General features: G+C 49.4%; 8 protein-coding genes across 8 annotated transcripts; 3 read left to right on the top strand and 5 right to left on the bottom strand.

Annotated features, from left to right (window-relative positions):
* Positions 1 to 149: 149 nt before the first annotated feature.
* On the bottom strand, positions 150 to 1,714 carry N7503_002697 (tellurite-resistance/dicarboxylate transporter family protein; the record flags this gene model as incomplete). Its single annotated transcript, XM_057062244.1, has 3 exons — positions 150 to 504; positions 557 to 967; positions 1,020 to 1,714. The coding sequence occupies 3 exons, from the start codon at positions 1,712 to 1,714 to the stop codon at positions 150 to 152; spliced, it is 1,461 nt and encodes a 486-aa protein (XP_056926206.1).
* A 1,025-nt stretch (positions 1,715 to 2,739) lies between these two features.
* Positions 2,740 to 3,913, top strand: N7503_002696 (SDR family oxidoreductase; the record flags this gene model as incomplete). The annotated part of the gene is made up of 6 exons (XM_057062243.1): positions 2,740 to 2,783; positions 2,838 to 3,062; positions 3,118 to 3,125; positions 3,179 to 3,330; positions 3,399 to 3,493; positions 3,550 to 3,913. The coding sequence occupies 6 exons, from the start codon at positions 2,740 to 2,742 to the stop codon at positions 3,911 to 3,913; spliced, it is 888 nt and encodes a 295-aa protein (XP_056926205.1).
* Positions 3,914 to 4,033: 120 nt separating this feature from the next.
* Positions 4,034 to 6,099, top strand: N7503_002695 (succinate--CoA ligase (GDP-forming) subunit beta). Its single transcript, XM_057062242.1, has 6 exons — positions 4,034 to 4,217; positions 4,304 to 4,387; positions 4,477 to 4,549; positions 4,618 to 4,717; positions 4,794 to 5,679; positions 5,758 to 6,099. The coding sequence occupies exons 1-6, from the start codon at positions 4,164 to 4,166 to the stop codon at positions 5,890 to 5,892; spliced, it is 1,332 nt and encodes a 443-aa protein (XP_056926204.1). The 5' UTR covers positions 4,034 to 4,163; the 3' UTR covers positions 5,893 to 6,099.
* A 53-nt stretch (positions 6,100 to 6,152) lies between these two features.
* Positions 6,153 to 7,656, bottom strand: N7503_002694 (F-box domain protein; the record flags this gene model as incomplete). Its single annotated transcript, XM_057062241.1, has 2 exons — positions 6,153 to 7,509; positions 7,589 to 7,656. 2 exons carry the CDS (start codon positions 7,654 to 7,656, stop codon positions 6,153 to 6,155), a joined length of 1,425 nt encoding a protein of 474 aa, XP_056926203.1.
* A 738-nt stretch (positions 7,657 to 8,394) lies between these two features.
* On the top strand, positions 8,395 to 10,266 carry N7503_002693 (heat shock factor family protein; the record flags this gene model as incomplete). Its single annotated transcript, XM_057062240.1, has 6 exons — positions 8,395 to 8,633; positions 8,691 to 8,789; positions 8,847 to 8,914; positions 8,965 to 9,308; positions 9,364 to 9,433; positions 9,485 to 10,266. The coding sequence occupies 6 exons, from the start codon at positions 8,395 to 8,397 to the stop codon at positions 10,264 to 10,266; spliced, it is 1,602 nt and encodes a 533-aa protein (XP_056926202.1).
* Positions 10,267 to 10,920: 654 nt separating this feature from the next.
* On the bottom strand, positions 10,921 to 11,636 carry N7503_002692 (DUF3245 domain-containing protein; the record flags this gene model as incomplete). The annotated part of the gene is made up of 2 exons (XM_057062239.1): positions 10,921 to 11,377; positions 11,455 to 11,636. 2 exons carry the CDS (start codon positions 11,634 to 11,636, stop codon positions 10,921 to 10,923), a joined length of 639 nt encoding a protein of 212 aa, XP_056926201.1.
* Positions 11,637 to 11,814: 178 nt separating this feature from the next.
* N7503_002691 (uncharacterized protein) lies at positions 11,815 to 15,300 on the bottom strand (the record flags this gene model as incomplete). Its single annotated transcript, XM_057062238.1, has 5 exons — positions 11,815 to 12,069; positions 12,138 to 14,779; positions 14,982 to 15,147; positions 15,197 to 15,238; positions 15,292 to 15,300. 5 exons carry the CDS (start codon positions 15,298 to 15,300, stop codon positions 11,815 to 11,817), a joined length of 3,114 nt encoding a protein of 1,037 aa, XP_056926200.1.
* Positions 15,301 to 16,763: 1,463 nt separating this feature from the next.
* N7503_002690 (uncharacterized protein) lies at positions 16,764 to 17,561 on the bottom strand (the record flags this gene model as incomplete). The annotated part of the gene is made up of 1 exon (XM_057062237.1): positions 16,764 to 17,561. One exon carries the CDS (start codon positions 17,559 to 17,561, stop codon positions 16,764 to 16,766), a length of 798 nt encoding a protein of 265 aa, XP_056926199.1.
* Position 17,562: the final 1 nt, after the last annotated feature.

Genomic DNA, 17,562 nt, shown 5'->3' with positions numbered 1-17,562 from the left:
GGTTCAAGTCTCCGCATCAGAGCGTGGGTCGTTTACAAGGGTACAAAAGGCAGAATAGAACGATGCATAACTAAATCATCAAATTGAAGGGTATCGTGGTATAAAATAACACAGCAGGCAGACTTTTAGGTATCTCAGATTCAATCAATCTAAACAGCATTAGTTTCCTCGGAATCCTCCCCAGCAGGGTTCAAGTGCTGAACTTCAAATCCACCCTCATCCCTATCTTCACCCTTCTGCGGCCACAGGATCTGGTGTTGAACAATGGCTCGAACCATCATATAGCAAACGAAGAAGTACATAAGTAGCAGTGGAAACACTGCCACAGTACCGACAATGTTTATGGCATCGCAAGAAAATGCTTTCCCGATGGCAAAGGTAGCAGTAAGCAATGCTGTATTAGGGAACACGAAAGAGAACCAGGCCATTGAGAAGACCATTCGTCCTGGTCCGATAGCTGACCAATGGGCTGCACTAGCGATGATAAAGAAGAAGATTGCCAAACTATTAAAAGTCAGTACGCCGTTTATTTTTGTTGCGCGGGTATGTAGCTTACCCCCATAGCCATAAGGCGGCAAAATCAACCGTCACCCTCAGTATGTCGGCAGCCAGCGGACCATTGCCCATGAATTCTGCCGGAAAAGAACGCTTCGCTTCAGAGGCCATGTTCACCAACCCAGCGACTGTGAACCCACTAGGTCCGACAGAAACAAACATACCCGGGCGCATGTTTTCCTTTGGAAGCTTTTGAGTCATGAGTCGGTAGATGAAGGCCGAATACACCATCAGTGAAACCAAAAATCCGACACCTTGAATCGTCGTTCCTCCAACAATGATGCGCAGCGAACGCGATTGTTCGAGCTTCGCAGCCAAAATCCCAGCATGGGGACCAATGATGAGCATAGGATAAGCAGGGAAAATCCAAATAGGAGTCATCTGGGCGATTGTGAATGTCTGTGTCGACCATCTGAAATGTTGTTAGTGATCTTTCATCATAGAAGCTGGGGGAGGCAGCTTACAGAATGAGATAGATGCCCGCGGAGAACAGCACAGCTAGGATGCAGTCTATCCAAAATAGAATTCCAACAGCCTCAAGGAGCCACGGGCCTGCCTTTTCTGGGCCGTATTGGGAAACATTGATGAGGATGGTGCCAAAAGACACCATTGATGCAGGAATGAACAGGGACTCCGTTGGATGCAGGAAGGACGCTTTGAAAGTGTAAGGGTAAAAATAGAATCTAGCAAGCAGAAGCGCCCAGATGACAAGGTAGAGGAAGATGTTGAACAAGAAGACGATAATTCCGATCGTCTCCAACCCTCGAAAGCGATATGGAACTTCGTATAGAACATTCGCTATTCCTCCCGTGGCCATGGTCAAGGTGAAATATGCCCAGGTAATATGACGAATTCGTTTTTTCCAGCTAAGATGGTCTGCTGATGCATCCGTAAGCGTGCGATCGAGATGCCGACCATGCGGCTCCCAAGAATCTCTCTTGGATCGACGGTCAGTAGTAGCCCTCGAAGATATCTTTTGCAATGTTTCCTCCAACGCGGTAGCGTGCACATCGCGGGCAATGGCTCTAGGAGTGTCCGTAGCGCCTAGAATTGAGATAGTGCGGTCGGCATCTTCAATGGTTGGTGTGCGATAACCATCGTCACCAGGACTTCTCATATGGCGGGGAGGAATTGACACTAGTCCAAGTCCCGAGGCCATGGCTCAGGCGATTGGGCTGAATTATGATTATAACCGCGAATTTTCCGGTCACAATTCCTTTACCAATAGGAAGGGACAGGGGTGCAATAAGGTTGGGGCGAGATTATTTGTAGAGATCTATCTCAGCCCTATGGGGAATTGCGTGTCGAGGCCAAGGGTCTGATGATTCCATGTGAGGGGAATTGGGCATCAACGTGGGACAGGAACAAGAACAAGCCGGGAGTCGGCTTTCAAGTAGCCCACAACCAATACATGCGCTGGGAAGAAATTGAGATCTACCTCATCTGTCTGTATGATACGCGCGTTGAACAACAAGAAATGAGCTTTTTTTGCAAGTTTCAAAGATTAATCTTCCGACGTCACGGATCGTCGTTGCGATGGGTCCGGGTATACGCTTTCTCGCCCGAATCCGTCGTTGCGATTCGCCGAGTTTAGTGACTTTTCTCGGAAGTCGGCACCACTCACGTCAGCAGAACAATATATGGTGGCTTATGGCTTTTATAGTCTATAGCTGGTCCCTGAACCCAATCCATACCTTCTAGTCTGCTTATATCAATTTGACGGATATCTGCAGAATATAGATGTATAGATGATTCGGAATGCATGCGACAAAAGTGGATCATTCTCTATCTTGGCAGGAATGGATCTCCTGTATCGACGGAAATTTGGATTCTACGTCAGTTGTTTCATTTCTATCAGTAAGGTGGCCGTTCACAAAAATGACCATGCGGGATGTTGTGCATAATACATCTTGTCCCAGCTTATAGTTAATAACGTTTCTAATATGTCATGAAGGACACCGTTATGTTCCCAAATTGGTGATAGGGTTTAGGGTTGCGTGCCTGTGAAGAGCTACTGAGCTACTGAGCCGAGGCAAGACGATGAAGGTAGCCTGACTCGGGCATCGCGTCATCGTCGTGGATAGCTCTTTAGTTCATCCATCATAGTTTCTAATACTCCTTGGATTCCTGGTTCCACGTTTGTTTCTACGGTATAACTAACGGCACTCCCTTTGGAGATCAACCATGCCAGGGGTTACTGATAACCGAAAATCTGTCCTGATCACAGGGTGAGTTTCAAACTTTGATTCTGAGAGAACGGCAAAGTACTGACGCCAAGTAAGATGTTCTCCCGGTGGTATTGGAAATGCCCTTGCGCGGGAGTTCCATCGGAATGGATTGCGCGTGCTAGCTACAGCCCGTAAAGCGGAGACCATCTCCGACCTGGCTGGCCTTGGCATCGAGACCCTGAGTCTGGTCGTGGATGACCTCGAGAGTATCAAGGCGTGCTATGCAGATGTTGAGAAGCGATTAGGAGATAATGGTCTAGATTACCTAGTTAACAATGCGTGAGTATATATAATCACTTGCCAAAGCTTAGATCATCGCTAATTTAGTCTATAGAGGCCGCAGTATGGTCCCAACAACTTGATGAAGCTATCGCGCGGAGACTGACAGCAAACAGACCATACAGTTCCTGCCATGGAAGTTGATCTGGCTGAAGCACGCAAGACATTTGATACCAACTTCTTTGCCGTCATTGCCATGTGCCAGACTTTTGTACCACTTTTGATCAAAGCTAAGGGAACTATTGTTCAACTTGGATCAATCGCTGCAGTTCGTGCTTCCACACCACTTGCGAATTGGAAATTGCCTGGAAAGAGATCAACGCTAACGAGTGATAGGTGATACCCTACGTGTTCGGGTCGGTCTACAACGCTTCTAAAGCCGCTCTGCACTCCTTCAGTGATGTTCTTCGAGTCGAACTCGCTCCCTATGGGTATGTGCCTGTTGGCTTATGTTTAAGGTTGAATCTTTTAGCTGACCACCGAATAGGGTCCATGTCACTACCATTGTGACTGGAGGTGTACAATCACGTATTGCGCGAACCGAACGTCAATTGCAGCCGAATTCCCTATACGCGGATATCGAAAAGGAATATACCCAGCGCGTCGTGCATAGCCAGCATAATGCCATGAGCCATGATGTGTATGCAAAGAGTGTCGTTGCTCAGATATTGTATGGATCAGCCCCTTGGCGCTGGCTATGGCCATGGGCCCAAGGACGGAAGCTTTGGATCTGGGAGGGTCATCGCAGTTGGGTCGTCTGGTTCCTCGCGGGAGGTTGGGCGTGGAATGGAATGTTTGGATGGGTCCTAGGAAAGATGTTTAACCTAGGGAAGATCAAGCCAAAGAAGTAAAAAGAGAAACAAAGTGCAATAGTTGCAAGCAAACGAGTTCCGTGATATTCGCGTCTGCAGCCCGAGGCTGGGCTGAGTCAGCCAGGAACGGGTGCTGGTTGGCTGTAACACCCGGTTTTACCGCGACTGCAATGTCAACCCGAGAAAAAGAAGAAACAGCTTTCTCCCCCGAGTTCCCGATATCCTTTCCCTTAACTCCCCAAGGGCTCAGAACCACCATTCCTCTCCTCTCTTTCTCCCTAATTTCATCATGTTCAATCTTGCCCGCGGTCGTTCCGTTGCTACCGCCTTCCGGGCTGCGACAGTAAGTTCATCGCGATGCCGTGCTATCGGCCCGTGGATCGGTTGCTCTGCGAACCTTCATATACTAATACCGTTGATCATCTCTAGAAGCCTTCCGTCTCTTCTCGCCTGGGTCAGCAGCAGCGCAACCTGTCTATCCACGAGTACCTCTCCGCGCGCCTCCTGAAGCAGGTATGTCAATCCGCGTCTGACCGTTCCCCTGCGGTCGCAGAGAATCCCTGTTTTGAAGCCTGGGTCGGCTTGCTGATAAAAGGACACAGTACGGTGTTGGTGTGCCCAAGGGTGAGGTCGCTCACACCCCTGAGGAGGCTGAGGCCGTTGCCCGGTCCATCGGTATGTTTTGTCCTTGTCCTTTTTCTCACTTTTAGCCCCTTCGTCACGTACTAAACGCGACATTCTAGGTAACGATGACATGGTCATCAAGGCCCAGGTTCTTGCCGGTGGCCGTGGTAAGGGTCACTTCACTAACGGTCTTAAGGGTGGTGTCCGGGTTATCTACTCGTAAGTGGTGAATCCGATTTTGATGCTCCTGGTTCAAAGGTGGATCCCGTGGTTCCTAACCGTTCACTTTTTTTAGTCCTACCGAGGCCAAGATGTTCGCCGACCAGATGATCGGCCAGAAGCTCATCACCAAGCAGACTGGTGCCGCTGGTCGCGCCTGTAACTCTGTCTACATCTGTGAGCGCAAGTTCGCTCGCCGTGAGTTCTACCTCGCTGTCCTCTTGGACCGTACTACCCGTGGTCCCGTCATCGTCGCCTCCTCCCAGGGTGGTATGGATATCGAGACTGTCGCCAAGGAGAACCCCGATGCCATCCTCACCACTCCCATTGATATTCACGTCGGTGTCACCGACGAGATCGCCCGCACCATCGCTACCGACCTTGGTTTCTCCGAGCAGTGCATCGAGGAGGCCAAGACCACCATCCAGAACCTCTACCGTGTCTTCATGGAGAAGGATGCCACTCAGCTCGAGATCAACCCCCTGTCCGAGACCTCCGACCACCAGGTTCTGGCCATGGATGCCAAGCTCGGATTCGACGACAACGCCGAGTTCCGCCAGAAGGACATCTTCGAGCTGCGCGATGAGAGCCAGGAGGATGCTGATGAGGTCAAGGCTGCTGAGCACGGCCTGAACTTCATCAAGCTTGATGGTGACATTGGTTGCCTCGTCAACGGTGCCGGTCTCGCCATGGCCACCATGGACATCATCAAGCTGAACGGTGGTAGCCCCGCCAACTTCCTTGACGTCGGTGGTGGTGCTACCCCCGCTGCTATCAAGAGCGCTTTCGAGCTGATCACCAGCGACCCCAAGGTGTCTGCCGTCTTCGTCAATATCTTCGGTGGTATCGTCCGCTGTGACGCCATCGCTCAGGGTCTCATCAACGTTGTCAACGAGATGAACCTGCGCACCCCCATCATTGCCCGTCTCCAGGGTACCAACATGGAGCAGGCTCACAAGCTGGTATGAATAACCCCACTAAAATGTTTTTTCAAGCATTATCTTTCAGGTTCTCAATACTAATGACTTTCTTCTTTACAGATCAACGAGTCTGGTCTTAAGATCTTCTCCATTGAGGACCTCCAGACCGCCGCTGAGAAGTCCGTCCAGTTCTCCAAGGTCGTCAAGATGGCCCGCGAGATCGATGTTGGTGTCGAGTTCACCCTGGGTATCTAAGGGATTCCCTTAAGGTTGAAGTCATAGATAAGGGCATGCATTTGGGAGCCCGCGGGCGTGTTGTAGCGACTTATTAGAGAATCCCTGTGGACGCTGCGATGCCCGTTCCTGTGTCATTTATTTTTCTTTTGTCACTGTATTCTTGAGTGTTTCTAGGTCCTTTTTATATTATGATGTCCTAATTGGAAGAGGATGTGAGGTTTGAAATCGTATTATCTAATATTGCGCAGTAGTCTGTAAAGTGTTCTATATTCCTAGGTCTATGGATTAGGCCAAATAGGCCATTCAGCCGGGTTCCACGTTTCGTCAAAGCCCCAAATCTCCGAAGATTGCCCATTGAAAAAGATGGCAAAGTCTTGATCTGCAAACATTTTGTAACAAGAAGGACCTTCAACTTCTCGTTGTATTGGATACTGGCACTCGCTCATGACGTTTGACAGACGCGCGTGCCTTCTGTATTTGGACTCCATTATCACCGTCTTGTAACCCCCGGAGAAGTAAGTCAAGTCCTGGCCCACACATACAATATTGCCGGAAGGAAGAGCAGGCAGAGTATGGACCATGACCTCGTCACCTTCCAAGGAGAAGAACTGTCTAGGCTTTGTGCCAGTACTGGGTCGCAGCCTTACGAGCAAGTTACTGCTCTGGCCCTCGTAGATCTCTTGTGCGTGAAAGAGATCATGTATATCACCCGGTTCAATCAATGAAAATTTCCGGTCTTGTGAAAGGGAGCAATGAAATCCGTTGGCGTTATCGATTGTATACTTTTCAGCATGTACTTGACAGCTCATGCCGTCGATCTCTATTAGCTCGTCGCCTGCAAAGACTTCCTCGCTGAAACGGACGATCGTGAACTGATCTTCCAAGGGATGCAGCGCCAACAGGACGATACGTGTCTTGATTGGAACATGGCGAGCAATACTCGACTTCCATCCCCAGTGGATGACGGAGCCCCGGTATCCAAAGGCCACGTTGCGATCATGTACCACGAAATGCTCAAAATCCAGAGACGATATTCGAAAGGATCTGTGTTCATGGGTATTGAGATCCCAAATATGACAATATGCCCGCGTCGAGATCGCCGCGATTAAAGATTTAGATATTCTCAATTCAATGAGGTCTTCTCGATTTTCCGTAGTTAATCGAGCTTCTCTGCCGTTGCATAAATGCAATACAATGATGGAGGTGAAGGTTAGACCGGAGTTGGTGTCCAACTGAGCATAGATGCCATGGGAATACCCCACCTCACGGATGCTCCTAGGTGTGTTATTATGCTCAATAGGCGAGAAAGGCAGATGAATCGATTTGACTTGTTTGGCTCGTTCCAGGCGGAGTCTTTTTTGAATCACTTGCTTTGAATCTAATACCGGGACGTCGCTTCCCACGATGGCTCGGATGGCAGCACTTTGTACCATAGGCGATGAAAGAACTCGCCGCCATTGCTGAGACACTCTTTGCAACAAAATCAGATCGGCGATATTCAAGTGCTCTGCGACCATTGCAACAATCTCTAGAGGTAGCTTGCCTAGCAAGTCATATTCAAAATTGATGCGATCGGCACGTAATTTCACCTCTCTCCATTCAGAGCGACGTAAATGGTCCAGAATGCCATGGTATCTGCAACTGATCAGCAATATGCACAAAAAAAAAGGCCAGGTATTAGGCTGGTATATTAGGTATGTTGTGTGGGACGTACACAAGCTGCCGATTCTGTGGAGATAAAACATCAAACTGAGCTAAGATAGATTGCGCATGGTGGTCCATGCTTTTGGAAGGTATCAAGCTGGCTTGTAGGAGTTGAACCGGCAGTTGAGAGAAATATTCCCGGGTTTGAGGATTAGTATGAAATCAGAAACAAGCTAAAACAGCAATGCCGAGAAGGACCATGTTAAGTGTATAGTATAAGTGAAGTGGAGCAAGAGAAAAAAGGTCTCATTCCTCTTGCAACGAACCCCCTTTTCTTTTCTCCACCTTTCCCTCCTCCAACTCGCTAGTCCGATCCTTCCACGTCGACCTTATCGATCTGGATATCTTCAAAGAAATAGCCCGACCTTTTCCTGCTGGAAGCCGAAAAAAAAAGTCAAGAGTCAGACTTGCAGATCCCGACTTTCGCGACCTTTCCGGCCCCTCCCCCCTTCCCCGCAGAGGAACCTCGCGCTGAGATTTGTTCCTTCACCTCCGAACCTCAATTCATGGGCGCGATGACAGACCAGGTTTCAATGCTTGGGTGTTGATCTGCGCCTTATCTGGGCCTCCGCGATAATCCTCTTCATCTCCCACGTTCTGCCGCCACGAGCGCACGCTAACGGTCATCGCGTTCTCCTGCGTCTTGCCCCATCCGAACTTTGGTCTCCCCGAAATCCTTCCGCTCTATAGCTTTATACATTGGCGCCGATCGCCCGTCCCGAGCCTCTTCAACCGCCATACTTATCTCCTTTCCTCTCCCGCGCGACATGAGTGGTCTCGCCGATCCTCCTTCCCGGAATACCTTCGGGCCTGCAAATGCTCCCGGCAAGACACGAAACATCCCGGTCCTATCATCTTCCGCTCATCATTCCCCCGTCGCGATGGAGATCACTCCCCCTTTCCTCGTCTGCCGTAGGTGTCCATGGTCTAGATGGCGACCGGGGCGCAAATGGTGCCGAGGGGAATACAAGCAATCCTAACCCGGCCGTTGGGGCTGCTGCCGCAGCTCAGCAGCCTAAAGTGGTACAGACTGCTTTTATCCATAAGCTTTACAAGTGCGCCTTCATATCCGATTGCCCCGAGGACTTTTGCTGATCCGTCTCAAAATGTAGTATGCTCGAAGACAACGGCATTCAGCACCTGATCTCTTGGTCGAACACCCACGATAGCTTTGTGATGTCTCCCACATCGGAATTCTCCAAGGTTTTAGCGTAAGTGCTAGTGTATCCGGGACTTGACGACGTTGGTATTTGCTGACGCCTCCGAAGCCAATACTTCAAGCACACCAATATCTCCTCCTTTGTTCGGCAGCTGAACATGTATGGATTCCACAAAGGTATATTGCTCCCATTCAAGCTCATAGGGGTAATTGCTGATCTTGGTCAGTGAGCGATGTGTTTCATACTGGATCCCCGGACTCAGCCCTTTGGGAATTTAAGCATGGAAATGGCAATTTCAAACGAGGCGATCTGGTTGGGTTGCGCGAGATCAAACGTCGCGCATCTCGGCATGCTTTGATTCACCGCGATTCATTCCCAGGTCATAAGGCTGCTACGTCGCAACCGGGTACTCCTGCAGAGCCGGTTCCTGATGCGACGGAAGCTAGATTGATGAACCTGGAGCACTCCCTCTACGACATGCACAATCGCCTGTCTCGAGCTGAAGAGGGAAATATTGCTCTCAGTTCGAGATGCCAGAGCATGGCTGAGGGTTTGGCCCAATGCTATCACGTAAGTTCAATTTCGAGCTGTCAAGCACATGTTCTTTAAACTAATTATAATTCAGTGGACTCATTCAATCTCTCGCTTCCTTCAAGCTGCAGTACCTGATAGAGAAAACCCTCTTTACCGTGACAGTATGACGGCACCTGACCCACAAGCCAAATCTCTTACTAACAATGTTTTAGTTGCGAACATACAAAGAGAAGTTGAGAAGCAGCTTGAAGCCGTGCGCGCTATGGAGGTATCACACGAAAGCCTCATGCCACCACGTCAGCCTTTCTTTGCAGCAAATATGCCCGGTGAAGCTGGGCCACCATTATCTCCCCGCCAACTACCACAAGACGATGGCCGACGCCCGTCCATGATTCGGCCTCCTGTTCCACCACATCTTTCGGTGTCGCCGCGCCGCTATGGTTCCATTGGAGGAGCCAACCCACAACCCAATTATGTGCGGCCACAGGCTCCCCAAGCTCCACCACAGGGACAACCTGGACCCTCTCCTTTATCTATCTCAACTCCCCCTGGACCTAATCTCGGTCGCCGTCACACTTTTGCAGACATCCGACAGCACGATTGGCCCCCTTCGGGCACCTCTCCTTTCCCACCCGGTAATCCTCCGAGTGGGCCTTGGCCGTCGTCCCCCAACCGAGTACCGGGCTCCAGTGACCAGCAGGTCCGGGATGTTCTCGCGCAGTATGAAATGGGAGCCCCTCGCCGTCTTCAAGATCAGTCGCGCCATGCGACACCACCCGGCGCTGCTGAGCCATCTCCATCTTTGCTTAGTGTTGACAATGGGTGGAATATTGCCGGCTCCAGGTTTCCCCGTCAAGAATCCTCTCTGCCAGCAACCCGGCGCTCCAGTATGGCAAGCAACGTCCACTCACTATTAAACCCTGCAGATACCGCTGAGCGGCCCGATGAGGACCAGCAGATGAGCGAAGACCGCAAGCGGAAAAGATTGGAATAGAGGCATGGCCTCGAATTTCATATGGACATCCCCGTTGGATTGATTTGCTTCACTATAACTGGGGTGAGGCCATTGGTCTAAATCAAACCTACCCACACTTTCAATATCTCCTACTCGATAGGCGTTTGGAGACTCCATCAGTTGACATTGTATACTTGAAAACCTTCAAATCCCTTTATTCCCTCTCACACAATCTCTCTCTCTTTCTCTCTCCTTGCACCATCGATCTTTCCTTTTCTTTTTCTTTTATTTCTTGGATATTCCAGGCGGAGTCGTGCTGTTGGTGCCGATTTTATACTTCATTCCCGCATATCTTATATACCCTTGGGTCGGGCGGAGCAACCAAAAATCATGGTGACATCTAGAAGAGATTGGAATGAATTTTGTACTTTAAGCCTGAGCCCCTAATATGATTAAATCTAGTGAAGTCCTGTAGCCTTGCTGGTTGAGGTTGAGCCCTGCATTAGGACTGCAATTTCGGCGATCCTGCACCGAAATCAATGACTTACAGATGATCGGAGTGATCATCTGTTGCAAGGTTGACGGCTAGTAAACTCAGCTGTGTCCGGTAACAACCCGAAATAGTAGCACTGCTTCAGCCACCAGCTAACTAGCACAAGTTGAAGTGAAGAATCCATATCAAAAACTGCCACTTCATCTCTTCTTTCTCTTCTTGGCTCTTTCAGCCAGAAGTTCATCAAGATAGCTCGTGGCCTTCTTCTTCCCTTTCAAAGGCGCCTGTCGCACAGGAACCTCTTTCGCAGAGGGCTCTTGTCCATCCTCCTGAGAATCCTTATCCTCCCCCACAACCTTAGCCTTCGCCTTTAACGGCGCAGCTTTCCTCTTATTTCTGCCAATCGAAGCAAACCGTCCCTCTTCATCATCATCACTCTCCTCATCCTGCTTATTAGCCGCAGCGGTAGCCGTCTTGGCCGCCTGCGCCGCCGTAGTACTAGCTTTCGCCGCAGCTTTCCTCTCAGCTTCGGCCTTCATAAACCGATCATAATTCTTGCCGAGTAATTGTTTCCGTAGTTTATCGTTTGAGCTTAGCTCTGTGCGATTCCAGCTTCCGTCTGCTGCTTTTTCGGGGAGTGGGGCGCCGACTCCGAGACTGATTGAGAGGAATTAGTACCACCAGAATGAAATGACGTGGGGAATGATAGGTTCAGGTGGGGAGAGGATTCTTACGTCTCTGGGACGGCAGTGAAGATCTCATCTTCCTCGCGCTGTAGTTCCTCCTCTGATTTGACGTTGGCTAATTCTTCTTCTGTTTGCGTGGGAAGCCAAGATGCGACGAGACGTTGGCTCCGGGCGAGAGCCACATTTGCCCGGTTGAGGATGACGTCGGACTCTGTTTTTGAGAGCGACATGCTGGGTGATGGTGAGTTTTTTTATAATTTTTGTTGTCGAGAAAGAGAAAGCGATGCGCATAACTTTTTGCGATAAGCGTTATCTAAAGGCGGTGAGAGGTATTTATGGAGATGTCGGGCAAAGTATATGATACATGTAGAACTTTCAAAGGAGAAGAGAATGGAAAGCAGGCAAGATCTATGGTACATGTAGTTCCTCCTCATCCGCCCTAGGCGTGCTCTCCTCTCGAATGGATTGATCTTCCTCATAATCCATGTCATGTGCATCATGTTCACTCCAGTGTCCTTGGCTGGGCACGGCATAACGGTGATTATCGCATTCCAAGGTTGCTCTAACGGCTTTCTGCAACGATCTGAACAACTTGTTACGAGCCAAATAGAACTTCCGCGGCCGTTCCTCATGATTAAGAGACGCGTAAGCCGACGTCAGGCACTGTGTCAAGATTGGAGAGATTAGCGGGGACACGTTTTATGTAAGGGAATAGTAGCACTTCTGCTCACCTTGTCAATAGCTTTATGCAGCTCGATGATGCTTCGTGCAGCCTCATCTGAGGTGTAAGTTGGATCCTTCATATTGATTCCTAGTGGTAACCAAAAGTCCATACGGAGCATTCGGTCTTTCCAGACCATTCTTCCTCCGAAAAGACACATGGCCAAAGGGCTGACCAGAGAATTCTCTCTCAGCATTGGAATTTCCCCCTCAGTTCTACTAGCCTGTTTCCCTTGGTATGTCACCAGATCCCGGATAGGTGGTGGCGGTAGGATGTTAGCAGCACTTGCCCAAGGTAGGTGATGTTCCCGCTCGGTCTTGCTGAAATATGACCTTGATGTGGACGGTGTTGGAGCGGCAACGTGAGGGAATTGGGCATGAAGTATAAGGGCTTTGATGAGAGGGATACAATCCGAGTTGATGTTGAGTGCCTTGCCGCCCACGTGGTAGCTGTATATAGAGATGGAACTGCTGCGGACGAGTCGCGCGCCCTTGAGAGATTCCAATAGCACATTAACGATGCTGGTGGCCCCCGCATAGCTGTGGAACTCCAGATGCTGGTCTTGAGCGTAATCCCGGACGCTACGGCCGTCCCGCTCCACGGCTCGCATGGCCTTAAAAGCATTGATTGTACTAATATGGTCACAGTGACTCTGCCCCGCAAATTCATGGCGTTTATTGCGAATGGTGTGGCTATCCTCCATACTCGATGGCCGTCGGAAGAGGCTCTCCCCATTCAAAGCCGCTAATATGAGCATCGGTTCCAGGCATTGGAAAATAACACCAAGGATGACCAACCTGCCGGCTGATGGGTCAAGGGGCAGGTGGTCGAGAAGGGTACCAAGATTTGTCAAGTTTTCATTCTCATCCAATAGCCGGGTCTGTGTTAGGTGCTTGATAGTCTGCATAACGGCATCGGTATTAGGAGGCTCCAGGGTCTGTTTCAAAACATCAATGATGGGAGTATCAGGAGCATTGCCTTTCACACGCAGACATAGTTCATCCAGCGGAGCCCGGTGAATATCGGGAGACTTCATTTTTCGAAGATTATCATAGCACTGTTGGGTTCCCAGGAAGAAGTACTCTCCTTCCTGGACTCTGCCAGCTCGCCCAGCTCGCTGGATGGCACTAGCCTTGCTAGCCCAGAAAGACCCCAGTCGACGAGAGCGAGCCGTGTGATCGTAAACTAGGTTATTCACCTTTCCGGTATCAATCACGAACTTAACGTCAGGGATAGTGACCGAGGCCTCAGCCACATCGGTGGAGAGGAAAACCCTCCTGCAACCTTTGGGGAATGGTAGAGACAACTTCGCCATTTCCGCGGGTAATGCCGCATGCAACTTGAACAATCGGAACTGACCCTCATCAGAGGAATCCAGGTCAAATTTCTTAGTAGCTGTGAACGCCAATATTCGCTCTTCCAATTTCTTGATCGTTGCTAAGCCTGGAAGGAAGACCAAGATAGAGCCAGAAGCGGTTGTGTTTAGAAGATGGAATATCAACGCAGCAATCACGCCATATGGTATCAATCTATCCTCCATCTCCAATGCTTCATTGGTCTGGACGGCAGAGATCAATTTGGTCGAACTCCCCGGGAAATTCTCCGTGACAGAGTTTGAAGCCTCAATCTCAGGCTTTTCGATACCCTCGAACCGTGCATAATGGTTGTCTAGGAAGCTTTTGGTCTCCGGGCCATCTAGCAGATTGGACAGCACATCGGGTTCATAAGTAGCTGCCAGCTCATCAAGCACATTGTCGAGGTTGTGCTTCTTCACATCAAATTGACGACCCGGAATGGAGATATATGGAGCAGGGATAAGTTTCCCATCCGGTCCAATGTTGGCGAAATACGTGGAAAATAGGTCAAGATCTATGGTGGCGCTCAAGATCACTATTCGAGGCACAGCAACGCCAGTCGATCGGCATTTATCCACATAGCGCTTCAGCAACATCATTATGAGATCAATTCCAATGTCACGAACATAGACTTCGTCAAGCATGATATGAGTAAGCGATGAGAGAGTTTCAGGTTGATTCTGTAAAATGTTCAACATGATACCGGTGGTACAGTATGTGATGTTGCCCCCAATATTGGTTGGCCTTCGATAGTCATATCGAGCCAAGCATCCAATACTATCGCCAACAACTTCACCTCTCTCATGAGAGACTCGCTCTGCCAGAAATTGTGCCGCAATTCGCCGCGGCTGGACACAAATCACGTTGCATTGCCCCCCGAATCCTTGGTCGATGGCATCATCCAGGATTATTTGAGGGATTTGAGTAGACTTTCCAGATCCGGTCTCAGCAGCAATGATGCTGTAAGTATGTCCTTTGATAATGTCCAAGACCTGCTGTCTGATCTGGATCACTGGTAGTTGGTCTTGTTGGGACCGAATCTCCATGGTACCTGGATCCTCCGATTGGCGTCGCTCATCCAAGCTCTGCTTTAACTTTTGGGATCTGCTTTCTACCTGGATGGTCGTTGGGGCATTGCCCGAATCTCCTTTCACCATTGTGCCGGTCAGTTGAGAGGTATCCTTGGTGAAAGTCTGATCCGCTTGGAGCAAGTCATCCCTTGCCTGTTGCATCGTGAAGATTAATTCATCGTCTACAGAAACATTGGCAGCTGGAACAATGGGTTTTTTCCACAGGTCTGTTTTCTTCAGTTTAGAAACAAGTCTTATCACTGCCTTTCTCTCTAATTGAGACTAGTGAACCATATTAGTCTCCATATAACTGGAATATAGAGGAGTAACAAACCCTTATCAAACCAGGATCCGCCTTCACAGTGGTCTGTAGTTGTTCCACTTTTTTCTTGTTAGGCAAAAAAAGGTTGGCGTGACAATCTCGCGAACCTTCCAGCTTGAGATAAAATTGACCCAAAGCCTCCATCTCAAAGAACCGATCAAGGTCTTTGCTGTCAACTTCGTGCAAGTCATCAAAGATGTCTTCCAATGTTCCCAACTTCAGCAGCTGCACGCTGAGGACTAACATGCGAATCGCCAATCTCCGTGCCTCTTCCTATAGAGCAGTCAGAACAATCCGAGCTCTGTGCATAGGAGGGACCTACCTCGGTTTCGCATTTCCTTGGAGTTCTGCCCCAATGGTTGTCCTGGGCGTCGAGGTTACGAAACCAACAAACACTGCATCTAAACGTGCGTTTACCACTTTCATTCACATGTTGTTGTTGATGAATACAGATTGGCGAAACGAAGTGGTCCGACATCAACCTGTTGAGTAAACGAGGGAAGTTTCTACAGCCATCATAGCCAGCAGCTTCGAAATCTTTATCCCAATCATCGGTTTCACGTAGTTTGGAAACGAGAAGCAGACGAGCTTCCCGGAATGCTTTCTCCTGATCGTTTCGTGGTCAGAAAATGTCTTTCGAATAACAAGTCAACCTCGGAAACCTACTCTTGTCGGCGCCGATATTGAAGCAAACAATTGTGGTTTTCCGGCACAATCAAGGCTCTCCCTATGTACGTAAAGCCCATCTGTAGTCAATGCAGATACCTGTATATCTTGAGTCCAGGATTCACCCTTCTCTTCTCTCATTTTCTCTCTCTTGAGCCAAAGTTCGTAAGCCCATAGCATCGCTTCTGCTTCCTCGTCATCTTGGAAAGGGTGAACCCCGCCAATTGAGGCGGATGAGTCAGACACATTCCCATGTTCGTCAGTTATTAATGATTGCGCATTCTGTGGTGTATTCTGAGAAATCTGACTGAATTCGGTGGTCAAGGCAGTGGATGCCGACGCGGATGTATGGACGCAAGTGCTCGCACATTTAAGGTGCTTGGGCAAATATGGAAGGTATTTCCTGCCTCCCTGCCATTGGATATCAGCCCCATCTCCAGCACTTGCCGCATATGAGATAATTGGGCGGGAGGAGAAGACAATGGCTCGAGTCCGGATTGTGTTAACCCGCAATAGCGGTCGCAATTTTGAAGGCCGGGCTCTCCGATAGAATGTACGGTCAACCCATTTACCTTGTTGATAAGTCAGAGCTTGTTGTAAACACCGCATATTATTGCATGCGTTCGCTCCTGTGGTCATGTTGAAGTAGGTTGTGTTCAACGCGAACTTGAGAAATAGCACGCGTGCATCGTGGTGGATTGAGGGGCACTTGGTGGATATTCCGGTGGTCAACCGCCAGAATCATTCCAAATTTTTCGCAACTTATCTTATCGAGGCGGACATAGGGGTCAGCGGGTGGTCCGATTTTGCGAATCGATGAATTCACAGACGGGGAGAGACAAAGCTGCGGCGAACAAATGCTTGGCAGGTGCCATCCCGGAGCCCCATGCTAATATGCGGAGAAAACTGTGGATCGTCTATATTGACAAGTGCTTTGTTCTCTAATATTGAAGGTTCTGTATTTATATTTGGTTCCCTTTATTGAATTAATGACAAGCTGACTTATAGGTAGTTATAGCAAGGTCAAGTCTTGATTCTATTATGAGAATGGAATAAGCAAATTTAACAATCATCATCATGGGCAACATTTATAAGATTTCTATGTACAAAGTCTAAAGTATATACCATATATGTGTCCAGTACATTCCAAACACATCTTCCTGAAACCCTCCATTTAATAGACAGGGTATCAAAGCCAGAACATATTCGAAAATCCACACGGATTAAACCGTTGCTTCCTGCTCGTGCTTCACTTTAAGCCTCTTCTCTGTCTTCATGAATTCTCGGATCCCAACTGGAATATTGGCGAACAAGTCCTCGTCCTGACTTGGTGCAGGCCAGTTGGCCTCGCTGCCCCCGCCATCCTCATCCATGCTTTGACTGGCCGAATCAACCTCGGCTCGAGGTGCGGCGCGCATGTCCGCGGTTCCCCTCTCAGGGCCACCCTTGGCCTTCGCTTTCGCGGCTCTAGCAGCCCACTCTTCCATCTCATCTCGGAAGTCATCCCAAACGCAATGTACACAGCCGCTCATGCAGCAATTCTCGGGCTCCTCGGGGCGGGGAGGGATGGGCACTCCGTTGATCGTTTGCCATTGGGATGCTGGTGGCATCTCGCCTGGATTATATCGAGATTGACGACCAGGACCGGCTAGACGTGAACCAAATACAATGGACATCTTCTCTTGGGGAGTTTTCGCTTCACTCATGGTTTTCGGGGCCGATTTATCCTCAGGCGAAGGAATATTAGGCTGTGTAGTTGTTGCCTGGCCGAGATAAGGAGAATTTGACTTCAATATCAAGGAGTAATAGCCCGATAAAGGATATGCCTGAGAGTGGCCGGAGGTTTCTTCCAAGGAGCTATGGGTATGAGCATCGGGTCGGTTATGGGCCATGCGCCGAGGCGTTGGAGTCAAGGCATATTTTCGGTTCGGGGTCAAAGAAGATACGGGTCGATGTGACAAAGAGCCAGGACAAATTCTTGTCCTTCGGAGCGTATGTCTGCCCGCTGCAAGACACTCCATT

Source organism: Penicillium pulvis (genome assembly GCF_028828015.1).
Source record: "Penicillium pulvis strain IBT 33274 chromosome Unknown contig_12_segment0_segment0, whole genome shotgun sequence".
In the NCBI taxonomy this organism is placed as follows: domain Eukaryota; kingdom Fungi; phylum Ascomycota; class Eurotiomycetes; order Eurotiales; family Aspergillaceae; genus Penicillium; species Penicillium pulvis.
The sequence above is the reverse complement of the archived record's forward strand: the minus strand, read 5'-3'. Positions and strand labels throughout refer to the sequence as shown.